Source organism: Cyprinus carpio, chromosome A1 (genome assembly GCF_018340385.1).
Source record: "Cyprinus carpio isolate SPL01 chromosome A1, ASM1834038v1, whole genome shotgun sequence".
NCBI classification, from domain to species: Eukaryota; Metazoa; Chordata; class Actinopteri; order Cypriniformes; family Cyprinidae; genus Cyprinus; species Cyprinus carpio.
This window is the reverse complement of record NC_056572.1, coordinates 29,520,439-29,533,303: the sequence shown is the minus strand read 5'-3', so window position 1 is coordinate 29,533,303 and position 12,865 is coordinate 29,520,439. Positions and strand designations below refer to the sequence as shown.

Genomic DNA, 12,865 nt, shown 5'->3' with positions numbered 1-12,865 from the left:
TGTAATACTCAATTTCTCCAAATCTGTTCCAATAAAGAAACAAACTGGTCTACAACTTGGATGACCTGAGGTTGAGAACATTTCCTGCAATTTTTCACTTTTTTCAACTATTCCTTTAAGACCACATAAATCCTGCTATATGGCTCTTTGAGCACAACATTTTGGTTTTAACTTTAACTTCCAGATAATGAAATTCAATTTGTCTTTTCACCAAAACTTTGATCAAATTTTAAAGCTTTTTGTGTTGTACAATAATAAAGTACACAATGTACATAGTAACTTTTCGGAGTGCCTGAAGTCTTCTGTCAAGGGTTCAGTCTGAGTTCAGCCCAAAACTTTCTAGAAATAGCCTCTCTAAATACTGATGGGTCACTCTGGGTGTGTCTGAACTTGACTCCAGCTTTGCAACACAAACATACATGATTACTCTTTGTACCTCTCACCATGGCTGCACTTTCTTCTCTAAAACAAACTGCCCATGGGGCTCTTTGGCCACTGGAGTGACGGCGCCCTCATCTGGTGACTTGGTTGCATTTGGTCCAGCCATGTCAGTCCTGACCCATCCTGGACAGCAGGCATTGCAGAGGATCTCCTCTCCAGGCCTCTCTTTCAGCAGATTTCGGGCCATGATTCTAGTCAGGGTTGTGAGGCCAGTTTTGGAGACCCCATATGCAGTGCTAGGCCAACCTCGCTCTGTGTGGACCCCTTCCTGAGCGTCACGGACAAAACGCTCCATCAGCCCAACTAGCTCTTCCTGTGTAATATGAATGTCATTGCTTCAGAACGGGCCTGGAGTTCTGGACTACAGCGGCTTAAAGCCACCAAGCCCATTTCGTTGGAGACATTCACTATCTGACCTATAAAGAAATATGATGTTTAAAGGAATAAAAGAGAAGAGAAAACCACCAGGAAAACTAACATTACTTACCTCCTGGTTTGATAATGGGCAAGAACACATTGCACATATCTCTAGTAGCAAAGAAATTAGTCTTCAGTGTCACATTTGCTTGGATCCCTAAGGGGGTTGTGTCTGCCACTGCCATGAAGAAATCAAACATTGTTTTCATTACACATAATAACACAGCAGGTGAATTTATGACAGCATTTTATCCCTCTGGCGGTCATTTTAGACTGACAAATTTGGCGTTTTGTAATTTTTTGTTTTGTTTTACTTCATCGGTATGGCACAATTGATTTTGAGACACTTGCTATATGAACACAAAAAAGCATGGAAGTGATTAGAAAAGGCTAAAATTGACTTGTTTAAAATTGTGATCTTTATTTAAAAAACTGAATATGAAATTTATGGTAAATGCAAAAAATACTAAAATATGGAGCGATTTTTAGGGATACAATCTAAAATACAGCCACAGTCTAGTAGTCTTTGATAATGTCTGTACATATAAAAATGCAAAACCTAATTACGTCTGAAATTACTCTTATAAGCAACTAGGCGATAGCCATATTTGGAGGGATATTTACAGTATATTTTATACAGGAATCTAGTAGTTTAACAATTATATAATATGTTTTTCGTTATTTCTCCCACCAGATGCTACCGATCTGCCTTCCATGCATTGGATTTTAAATATCTTTACTCTGTTCTTTTTTTTTATTTTTTTTTTTAAACATAGATACTGTATTAACTGTAGAAAATATTAAATTAAAATATTAAACACGTCCCCGGAGTACTCTTTGCACAGTGACCGCACTACTGCGAACCCAATGCCTTTATTTGCACCAGTGACCAGAGCTACTGCTGCTCATAGCTGCAATGTGTCTGAAAATAAGACCATATTCTGTGACACAACGGAAACAGCAGCCTAATTAATAAAATAACGAAAACTCGTACCTGCTCTACTCCGTGGTGATCAATTCACTTTTATTTTTGGCAGTTTTTGGTTTGCGTCGCATGCACAGAGAAATACACTTGCATAAAGCATTGCAGTTCGATGTCTATGTCTATGGAAATGTGCATCATGTTTTGCTTGCTTACACAGCAACAGTTGTGAGCTGTAGATGTAATGTGTACGTAAATGTTTTTATATAATTTTCTATAAATTGACGCAACGACGATTGAAGCACGTGACCTGGCTGTGTTTTTGGACCACGCGGATGTGTATTTCGTTTGTAACTGCTGTACGGAATGACATTACACCCGAAATGAGCTTTAGATACTAGTGCAGTTATGGAAACTTTAAAACGAATAAACCTGGCTGCCGTGCTGGGAGAAGAGCTAGGGGAAAAATATGTCTCCAAAGGTATTCAGTTATGAACGCTGAGAGATATTGTTAATTTCTAGTATAGTGTGTGATGTCTGAATAATTTTGTTTGTATTTTGCTCCTGTAGTGACTCTGACTCAAGAAGCTCAGTTTGTTCTTTTGAGGAGATGGCTGAAAGAAAAAGGATTCACCTCACAATCTCTCATCCCTGTCAACTTCAAAAGCAAGTCGACAGCATCCACAGTAGATTGCTTGTATGTAAAATTTCCACACTTACATAGTTTTGTTACTATCTATATCCGTTCCCCTTAGATACTGGAAGGGGGCTTATGGCAACTCAAACTATCAAGGTAATTATTTGTATATTCTTCTGTGTGAAAGTGTGTATATGCATACATCCTAAACACATTATTTGCATGTGTGGAATTTGACTGCATGTTAATGCAAAATACATGTAATTGTTATTGCTTTTATTTGCATATAGTATATTTTATGCTATTTATTTGAAAACATACAACTGTGTGTGGTGGAAAGCCTGATTTTACTGCTGTTGTTTGTAGTACTACTTGGAGGAGTGTCCTCTTGGGGGCAGAAGTGAGCCAGGATAGGGAGCAGTGGTGCAATCACGATGCCCTAAAGCTTTGCAATAACCTCACCGATGACAATGTCAAAGCACTAGAGAGAGTGAGTCTAATTAAATCTGTTCATTCTTAATGCTGCTTGTGTCTAATTAAAGATATGAAACCACTTACAGTCTGAGTCTTTTCATTTGTACAGCTATCACAGCTCAAACAGGGTGCAAACCGTTCTCTCCTTGAACAACTGTGTGTGGTGGAGAGCCTGAGACAAAAGGAGCAAAGGATTCTGGAACACACACGAGTGGTTCTTCAAAACCTCTGGGGACAATAGTCACTGTGGTAACAGTAGGGCATTAGGAACACCGGGGAACCAGAAGCCTCACGCTGTCACTGGCAAGATTTAGACACAAGCCAAGAGCCAGCAGCCCTTAACCTTAAAAACTACAGGGAGTCCAAATTACTGAAAAGAATAGTTCACCCAAATCCAAAAATTCTGTCATTTAATCACCCTCATGTTGTTCCATTTTGAAGAATGTTCATGCTGCTCTTTTCTATCAGTTAACTATTGTTCTATTGTTAACTAAAACTTAAAAAAAAATCCTTTTCATTTATTTGAAATAAAGAGTGAGTAAATACAAACAGGGACACACACAACAACAAACCTGCCCCTAACCTTACCTGTATCCCCTCTCAATAGCAACAAAAGTGTTTTGCACTTCAACATGAACACTATAGACACACTGTACTTAACAATTAATTTTTTAATTATTAATTTATAGATACCAAACACCTTGCAGTACTAAAAATTTGTTAAACATTCACTTCCCTCTATTCGCTTTCATTGCATTGAAATGATCAGCGTGAACTTTTTTTTAAAAATAACATCATTCAGGTTTGGAACGACATGAAGGTGAGTAAACTATCCTTATATGCCCCACAGTGTGGGATCTCTGAGCTTCAACAATTTGTTTTTTTTCTCCTAGATAGCTGTGACAGTTTAAGAATGGTGGACAGGTAGATGAGGGGACATTTAGGACAATGAGATCTTTACAAACACAAATCTTCTATTGAAAGCAAACTAAATGCTGTGTTTCTGGTAGGAGACTACTGATAATCAAATGCATACCTCTGAACAATGATGCGGAATTCTAGGTCAGCATTATCCAGTCCTTTTCCATACAGAGCTCCCCATATTAATAGGCAAAAGAAACGGGATCAGATGGTGCTGTTAATAATCCATTGGGAATGCTTGACAAGGGAAATCGCATATACAGTATGTCATAACTAGGCCAAAGAAAAAATGTTTTTATGTAAATTATTTCAGAAGTTGATATATACACACACTTTTTTGTATAATCTAAATACTTTTTGCTTGGTGATATATGTTTTTCGGAATGAGCCTGATTTCCATTTAAAGAATTTTCATGATTTTAAATACCAACAATCCACTGAAAGTGCAACTGACAAAAACATGAGATTTATAACAACTAAAATTTACAGAATTATGGGAAAAAAAATATTTTGAGCTTTCTTCAAAGCTTGACAGCTATTCTTTTCCTCGCTTGCTTTCTCTGTACCATTTCCATGGAGACCGTAGCTTCATATAAAGGCACAGGGTCCTCCAATTGTGGCCTGCATGGAGACAGCAGTCAAATTCAACAGCATTCACACAACCAAGCTGATTTCACACTTTTTCTCTCTGCATTACCTACATGGCCCATATACATTCAGTTTTAAGTTCATGATTCAAGTAATTTCTCCTCCTGTACAGACTCTTGTACACACAATCTGCTTCTCCTTTCACACACATTTATATTCCTCATTCTCACCTGAAGGTCCCTGTGCAGAGTTTATCCATCACATCTTTTAAGATATCTGAGAGAGCAGACTAAAGACAAATAACCCAGTTACAAAGAGGAAACCACGTGTCCTTTATGTTGTTGACAAGGATGTTCCAGTAGCCTAAGGACACTGGGAGAAAGCCCTCAGGTCCCAAATACATCAAACTATGCACACTCAGGAACCCAATGACCTCTTTGCAACATATAGTGATTTCAGAAAAATGGCTCTGATACCTTCTATTCAGATCTCCCTTCTTCATTCCACTGGAGAGTAAAGCTGTGTTTTGTGTAAAGAATAAAGATCAGATCATCAGAGCCGTATTCATGGGGTTATATTAAGACTTGCCTTCACGGCAAATAATATACGAAAGAAAACGTATCTAGAAGACACTCTAGACAAAAGCATCTGCCAAATACAAAAATGTGAAGAAAACTAGACTGAGCTGGAAACTTTGACTAATTAATATTTTAAGGCCAATAAACAAAGCTTAGGCCTGAATGCTGACCAATCAGTAGGCAGTTAAAGATGAATGAAGTTTGTATTAAAAGATACAAAGATATCAGCCCTGCTTAGCGAGGGATGTTGTCCACACCTCGTCGTTAAGGAACGAGAGAGATGCTGCCTTCAGGAAGAGAATGTGGCTGTCAGGAGGGTCCAGCTTTGAAAAAAGGATAAAATTGATTTTATTAAATGTATAGTATAAAAGTGTAAAAATCAATGCTGCTAGTCAATATTTGATAAGTATATGTGTTTTGTAGGAGCTGCTAACCTGTAAGTGTTGTTCTGTGTTCACCCAATGACCTCCCACTGAAAGAAGGGTAAGGAGGTCATGTTTGTGTGGGCAATGCCTCTGTGCTTCTGGCTCCTCCTCACAGAGTCTCACTGTTCAAAAAAAGGCTCAAAATCATAGGCTGCTGATTGAAAATTAACATGTACAGTCCGTTCAAACGTTTAGGGACAATACTTTTTTATTTTTTTAATAAAAATAATACATTCATTCAGCGAGTGACAGCAAGGTCTTTACTTTTATGACAGTAAAGACGTTTACATTGTTACCAAAAAGAAAAAATTCAAATAATTGCTGCGCTTAAGAACTTTCCATTCATCAAAGAATCCTGAAAAAAAAATTTTATCATGGTTTCCGCAAAAATATTAATCAGCACAACTGTTTTTAAAAAAATAAAAAATTAATAATAAGAAATGATTCTTCAGTACCAAATCAGCATATTAAAATAATTTCTGAAGGATCATGTGACACTGAAGACTGGAGTAATGATGCTGAAATTCGGCTTTGCCCTCACAGGAATACATTACATATTAAAATAGAAATAAAAATTAAAATAATATTTAACATAATTACTGTTTTTACTGTAGTTTGATCAAATGAATGCAGCATTGGTGAACATAAGTGACTTTGTTCAACCCCAAACTTTTTGAACAGTAGAATATGTATTCCCAGTATTTAAATAAAAAATTAAATGTTGCAAAACAACTGCTTGTTGTATGTAATTAATTAAAAGCACATATGAGAAGACTATGTTGAAATAGTTACAACTGTTATGTAAAGTAGTGCTAAACCTCCTGAATCAATGATGATGTCCACTCCAAGACCTCCAGTTTCTTCAAGGCATGAGTCCACCAAATCCTGCTTTGAGTCCCACACTCTGATCACTCGAGCTGAGGGAAGAGATACACTTAAGTGCTTACAAACAATCAAATTAACATTGATTAAGCATTTCAAGCTGATGTATGCCGAGTGACTATTCTCAAGGAATAGATTTGATTTGAGGCTTATGAGAATATGATAGCCTGAATGAATACTTCTAGAAGAGATTGCTGCCATAAATAACTTACCCAAAAGTGATTCCTGCACACCTTGAGCAAGTGCAAGTGGCACAAGGAAGAAACAAGATGAAGAAGAAAGTCAAATGGCAAAGAAAGACAAAAAGATGCTCAAGGGAGAACTGAAAAGATGGGAAAGGCACTATCAGAAAACATTTGGCAATCAATATGAGTGAGTTTAAGGAAAGACAAATATCTATTCTAGGACAAATCAGTTTTGATTTCAAGAGGAAAGGATGGGTTAGAAACTTTAAACTGGCAACAATCTCGGCCACATTCCAAACTTAAGTATTTCTTAGTCAAACCAAGCTTGAACTTCCTAAACAGACACTTCATGTGGAAAGTATCGCCGCTGTCAGTCCTCTCTCTCCACAATGCTTCATTTCAGCACCCACCCACACTTGGCCGGAGCTCTTCCAAAAACTTCTGGTCCTCCGGAGACGATGCTGTAGCCAGGACTTTCACACCGTGATAGTGGGCGAGCTGAATGGCCAGAACTCCAAAGGCCTGCTTGCACACAAAACAGGAAGTACATGATAGTGATTTGAGATTTCGAATGCATGGAGCCAAATAATGCTTGTAGAAGAGCTGTGTTGATTCTAATATGAGAAGACAACTAAATCCACTTTCAAAATAGCACAATGACAAAATTGGCCAGTTTTAACATATATACGCTATCATTCAAAACTTTGGGGTCACTAAGATTTTATTTTTTAAAGAAATTAATACTTTAAGTCAGCGGGAATAAATTAAATTGATCATAAGTGACAGTAAAGACAGTTCTTTTAACCTTTCTTTCATTTGTTAAAGAACCTGAAAAAAAAAACCTGTTTCCACAAAAATATTAAGCACCACAACTGTTTTCAACACAGTAGTGAATATGCTAATAGGACGCATCAGTGAAGTATTGCCCTTTTGATCTCTGCACAGATACCTAAACCAGCCTCATCCAGCACCCGTACTGTCTGACCCGCGGCCATCCGAGCCAGAGTGTGGAGAGCTGTGTAAGCCCTGAGACCGTCTTTAATTACTGCTGCTGCTTCAACCCAGCTCACTTTCTCAGGCTTCTGAACTGTTATTAAAACATAGGAGAAATAATAGAACATATATGAGAACTAAAAAGTAGTGTATCTTTAAGGAACTAGGTAGGACTATTGTCAATAATGTAAGGTGAACAATACCTAAATTATATTCGTCAGTAACCACGACGGAGCAAAGGCCAGACTGTTCAGCATCCAAAGGAAGAATCCCTGATAAGACATGCAAATGTTTATTTGATTATACACATATAAAGCAGACTCTGATAAAAATGAGAGTCTAATAAAGTTCTTACCAACAACCTCATCATCTGGCTGGAAAAAGGTAACTTTGGGTCAACTGGAAAAGGATATGCATCACATCAGATTTATCAGTAAAATTTATTTGATTAGATGATTAATGGTGTCAAATATACAAGACGTCATGTAAACCTTGAAGAACAATCCCAGCGATCTCCCTTCCGGCTGGGACATGTTCTTTATCAAACTTGAGGTCCTCATACAGCTGAAAAACAGATTAAGATGAATGCAAATATTCTGTATAAAAACAAAACACTGTTTGTGAAATGAGGGTGATCTTTTCCTAAATAACGGCCATCATGTATTGTAAACATGCTGTTCTGCAGGTCATTTGCAACAAATCGCCAGACGTTGTTTACCATCTTTTTGACAATTATATTACCTTAAAATCAACTGGACTTAGTGCACAGCTTTTCACTTGAACTTTGACCTGATGGCTGCCAAGGTTATTGGGTACATTCTGTGACAGGAAACAAAGGACATCATGCAATTAGAAATAGCTTATAACAGATTTCTTCAGGAAACTGTGAATATGTAAATGCATGCAACAGAAAATGTAAAGGCATGTTCATGCACTCTTACTGTCTCCTGCAGGACAAACTTCACATCACCCTGGTGTCCTTTTTTGCAGTAAAGTCCCTTCATGGCAATTTTAGCTGCTCTGCAATCAGACAGATTAATAACCAATGAAATATTAACACAAGCAACAGCAACAAGCTGAATGAAATACTCTGTTAATACTATTATTGTAATAATATCCAATACAGAACAATCTCGACACAATTCACGACATTTATTGTTTGCACTTAAACTGTGCAAGTTAAACAGTGTAAGATCCCAATCATGCAGAATACACAATTACATTCTAGCTGAGCTAACGTTAACTTGTTTTCCGTTGCAATAGCCCTATCGCGTTTCTCTGTTTAAAACTTCAAGATCGGTGTTATATCTTCTTCTGTTGTGCTATATGATATTTTTTGCATGTAAAAGTATTACAGAACCTACCAACATGTAGTTGACTGCGGTAGTGTTTGGTTCATTTCCTTCACGTGACTCCGTGTGACGTAGTTGAGTAGAAATAAAAACGCATAGAATGACAAGGGTCTGTCTGTTTGATAGAATGGAAACGAGAAACATTTCACAGTACAATCCGATGTGTGAGGGATTAGGTTAGATATCCACTAGTTTATTTCAGCTAAATAATGTCCTCAGTGAATCTAAAAATTTAGAGACTGAAGAAATCTAATGTATGTAATCTATGTAACAATTCATTTTTAAATCAATATATTTTGTAATAAATCAATGAAATGTAACATTGTATTGGTAATAATCAATAAAAACAGCAGTATACCGTCCTGAGAGGTCAATGAGCCTCAGACTTTCTGAGCTAGCAACATTTGATTCGTAAACGAATCGTTCTTTTATAATGAATCTGTTGAATCGGTTCGGTGCACAATCCAATGTGAGAGGATGCATATTTCAACTATAATGTTCTCAGTGAATCGAAACATAGAGATCGAAGCACTCTAAATTAAATGTATGTAGTAACGTGTTTTTAAATCAATAATGTAATAAATTGATTAAATGTATTTAATATTTAAAACACACCTTAGAAGTCAACAATGATACTGATTCGTCATCGAATCTTTCTCTTAAGATGAAACTGTTGAATCGGTTCGCAAAACTGTTCTGAACAATTCATTCACGCATCGGAATTATTTAAGGGATACTCCAAGCCAAAATGAAAATTTGTCATTAATTACTTGCCGCCACGTTACAAAGCAGCGAGAATACTTTTTGTAAGCAAGGAAAACAAAAATAACAACTTTATTCTACAATTCCTTTGTCAACAGTCTCCTCTGTGTCTCTCCATATCACTGTATGCTGTGTATGCACTTCTGTATCATCCACGCCACAAGGATGCGCTGTTTCTACGTGTATTTAGCTTTGATTTGAAAGAAAACAAGGCATCCTTGTGGCGCGGCTGATACAGGGGGCAAGGAAGTCGACCGGAAGTTGAAGTCGGCCGCGTGCCGCCATCTTGTAGCAGAACTTCACTTGCGTTAGCATCCCATTGACTCCCATTCATTTTTGCGTCACTTTGACAGCGAATAACTTTACATCTGAGGCGTTTAAAGACTCCATTTGTCCATTATTTATTTCTAAAGATACACGACAATGTATAAAGGGCTCCATTACCTTCTATGTTACATTATGGCCCCGTAGAAACAGTTTTTGTAAAAATAGGCTAACGATTGCGTCATAACCACTCGACTCTCTGTCGCACAGTAGAGAAATTACCGTACAGACAGGAGGAGAAGCTCGCAGGCAATCGGGGAGACGTCAAGAGATATGGCGTACTGGCGTTACATTTTAAAATACTATACAAAATAATTAATCAGAATACTTACTCCTGCTCACTCACGCCAAAGAACTCCCCGCTCAAGCTCGCCGTCTCTGCAACATTAACAATGGCAGTTTGCACGCACAGCTACTAGAAGGTTTACATCTGTCAGACAGGTTGCTGACGTCATCAAGCTTAGTTTGAGTCTGCGCGTCAGAAACGGAAGTTCTAAAAATCGCTAAAAACGGGCTTCACTTGTCTCAATTGAGTTCCAATGGGGTCGCTGTGTCCATTTCTTTTACTGTCTATGGGCTGATACAGAAGTGTATACGCAGCGCAGCATACGTGATATGGATAGACATAGAGGAGACTGTTGACAAAGGAATTGTTGAATAAAGTCGTTATTTTTGTTTTCTCTGCTTACAAAAAGTGTTCTTGTCGCTTCATAATGTTACGGTTGAACCACTGATGGCAGATGGACTATTCTGATGATGTCTTTCATCTTGACAGTGTATTTTACTTGGCAGTCTATGGGACAGTCACAGGCCTCCCGTTTTTCATCCAAAATATCTTAAATTGTGTTCCGAAGACGAACAAAGCTTTTACAGGTTTGGAACAAAACTTTAATAAGCAATAAACAAAAAAAATATCAATTCATTATACAGAATCAATTTAATTATTTGTTCACAAGGCTGTTCAAGAGTCGAGTGAACGACTCTCAAAACTTCTCTTTCGGACCGATCTGGTCTAACTGCATCTAAATGCATAATAAAATATAATAATAAAAAAAAACAGTTGTAAATACATTAAAAATACATAAAACACTAACTGATTTCCTACTGGTGAATGAGTTGTTGTGGGCCGCATTGCGCCCTCTGTCTGTAGTTAACAGTCAGACGCGGATGACTGAATAACGTGCGCACGTTTCGTTTTCCCCCTTCTTCACTTCACTACCAGCGAAGCTGCAACGGAGGAAACGAGGAGCCAGAAGGAGCAACGAAATAAGCGTGGAATTATTCTCGCACATTAACAGAAGGAAAGAAGAGTCCTCCGTCTGTCGTCCCATGCTCCTGTAGTGCATTCCCTCACAGAGTGTTGGAGATATCATGGAAACTGAATGATGAGGTAAGAGTGTTTGTGTCTCGGGCCGATTGTATTTTTTGACAGTACTGCGGCCGCTGCTCGAGCGAGTAATCCACAGCATTTCGGGGCGCGCTTCGTACTCGCTCTCACCACTCAACGGTCGCTTCAACGGTCTTTTCGGCTCGGTAACTGGAATAATATCCTCCTCTAGTCGTTTATTCGTAAAGAGAGGCCTCTGTACGCTCTGCTTCCACGCAGAGATTGCAGCTAAAGCTTAGCTCTGATTTACTGGTTTAGTTAGCACTCCGGCTAACGGTTGCTGGTGTGTTATTATCAGTGACAGCAGCTCGAAAACTGGCAAAACTCACGGATACAGAGGACTATTTTGACTTGAGGGTGCTGAGGTAATGTGTGTTACATGTAGGGTGTAGTAACTGTGAGTTATCCAGCTGTGTGATGGGGTGCAGATGAAGATACCCTGATGGGGGCATTCTCCAGCTCATCTCCACACATGCAGGTCTCATCTTTACATAAGGATTTTCACATGCGTATCTATGACTTTCATTTCTTCTCCAGAGAAACAGGTTATTATCCTGTGATTATGTCTGGAAGAAGGTGATTAAGGCTCAGATCCTGTAGTGCAGTCTGGCTGTGGATTTGGGTTGCTTTGTCTTAAAGCCACTAGCATGTGTAGTATGTAAACACTGTCAGATTGGAAGGTGGTTTGCCAGATCTTATGAGCAATGCAGTTGGAGCCATTTGGCCTGGGTCCGTCTGCTCATAAACCTGGTTCTGTCCTGGTTTATAGAGGCACTCCTAGATCACAAGACTGAAGTGGAAAACCTGCTTTGGCAACCGTACTGAGAAACTTACCCTACCTTGCCTTACCTTGCCTTATTATTAAGTGCCGGCCGTTCTATCTGCCGAGGGAATATACTGCCATACTGCTCGTTTCGGTTTACATTCCCCCGAACAACAGCAACAGCAACAGGAACGATGCACTAAATGAACTGTACCAGCACATCAGTGAGCAGCAGACAGCACACCCCCCCGATGCTTTTCTCATCATAGCTGGGGATTTCAACCATGCTGACTTAAAGAGTGTGTTTCCTAAAATACACCAACACATTAACTTTCCAACAAGAGGTAAAAAACATTTTAGACTTTGTTTACACCACACAGAGAGGAGCTTACAAAGCCCTCCCCCTCCCCCACCTCGGTGCCTCAGACCCACATCACTGTCATGCTAATGCCTGCATACAGACCGCTCGTTAAAGTCGCCAAACCAGTTCAGAAACAGATTCAAGTGTGGCCAGAAGGATCGTCTGAGGCTCTTCAGGACTGCTTTGATACAACTGACTGGAATATGTTTAAGCAGGCTGCCACTTATAATAACTCCACTGACCTCCAGGAGTACTCGGAGGCTGTCACTGCCTACATCACCAAGTGTATTGAGGATGTAACAGTCACAAAAACCATTACTGTCCGGGCCAACCAGAAGCCGTGGATGACAGGGGAAGTCTACAGACTCCTGGAGATGCGGAAACGCTGCCTTCAGAGCTGGAGACGAGGGGGGCCTGAGAACAGCCAGGGCCAACCTATCCCGCGGCATCAGA

The 12,865-nt window shown here is 38.9% G+C and overlaps 2 protein-coding genes, 1 long non-coding RNA gene and 1 pseudogene across 7 annotated transcripts in view; 2 read left to right on the top strand and 2 right to left on the bottom strand.

Annotated features, from left to right (window-relative positions):
* Positions 1-9: 9 nt before the first annotated feature.
* LOC109077061 lies at positions 10-1,838 on the bottom strand (annotated as a pseudogene).
* A 5-nt stretch (positions 1,839-1,843) lies between these two features.
* LOC109077062 lies at positions 1,844-3,318 on the top strand. Of its 2 annotated transcripts, XR_006160585.1 has the most exons (4): positions 1,844-2,261; positions 2,351-2,573; positions 2,784-2,907; positions 3,001-3,318. It is a non-coding gene; the product is annotated as an uncharacterized LOC109077062 (long non-coding RNA). The 2 variants fall into 2 exon arrangements; XR_006160579.1 differs by having other exon boundaries at positions 1,844-2,573.
* An 887-nt stretch (positions 3,319-4,205) lies between these two features.
* LOC109077042 (quinone oxidoreductase-like protein 1) lies at positions 4,206-8,901 on the bottom strand. 3 transcript variants are annotated; one of them, XR_006160562.1, is made up of 13 exons: positions 8,828-8,901; positions 8,405-8,483; positions 8,205-8,282; positions 7,955-8,027; positions 7,819-7,837; positions 7,667-7,735; positions 7,424-7,557; positions 6,881-6,992; positions 6,222-6,518; positions 5,413-5,525; positions 5,196-5,301; positions 4,631-4,676; positions 4,206-4,433 (listed from the first exon to the last, which is right to left on the bottom strand). XR_006160562.1 is itself a non-coding variant. In XM_042761426.1 (12 exons), exons 4-11 carry the CDS (start codon positions 8,021-8,023, stop codon positions 5,203-5,205), a joined length of 912 nt encoding a protein of 303 aa, XP_042617360.1. In that variant the 5' UTR covers positions 8,024-8,027; positions 8,205-8,282; positions 8,405-8,483; positions 8,828-8,901; the 3' UTR covers positions 4,206-4,676; positions 5,196-5,202. The 3 variants fall into 3 exon arrangements, 2 of the variants coding, with proteins under 2 accessions (XP_042617360.1, XP_042617355.1); XM_042761426.1 differs by having other exon boundaries at positions 4,206-4,676; XM_042761421.1 differs by having other exon boundaries at positions 4,206-5,301.
* Positions 8,902-11,090: 2,189 nt separating this feature from the next.
* Positions 11,091-12,865, top strand: part of LOC109082453 (intersectin-1-like) — a 44,471-nt gene continuing 42,696 nt past the window's right edge. Inside the window, exon 1 of one of the 2 annotated variants that reach the window (XM_042761369.1) lies at positions 11,091-11,291. The gene's annotated coding sequence lies outside the window, so the exon portion shown is untranslated. The remainder of the gene's footprint in view (positions 11,292-12,865) is intronic. The other variant, XM_042761372.1, reaches the window with a different exon arrangement.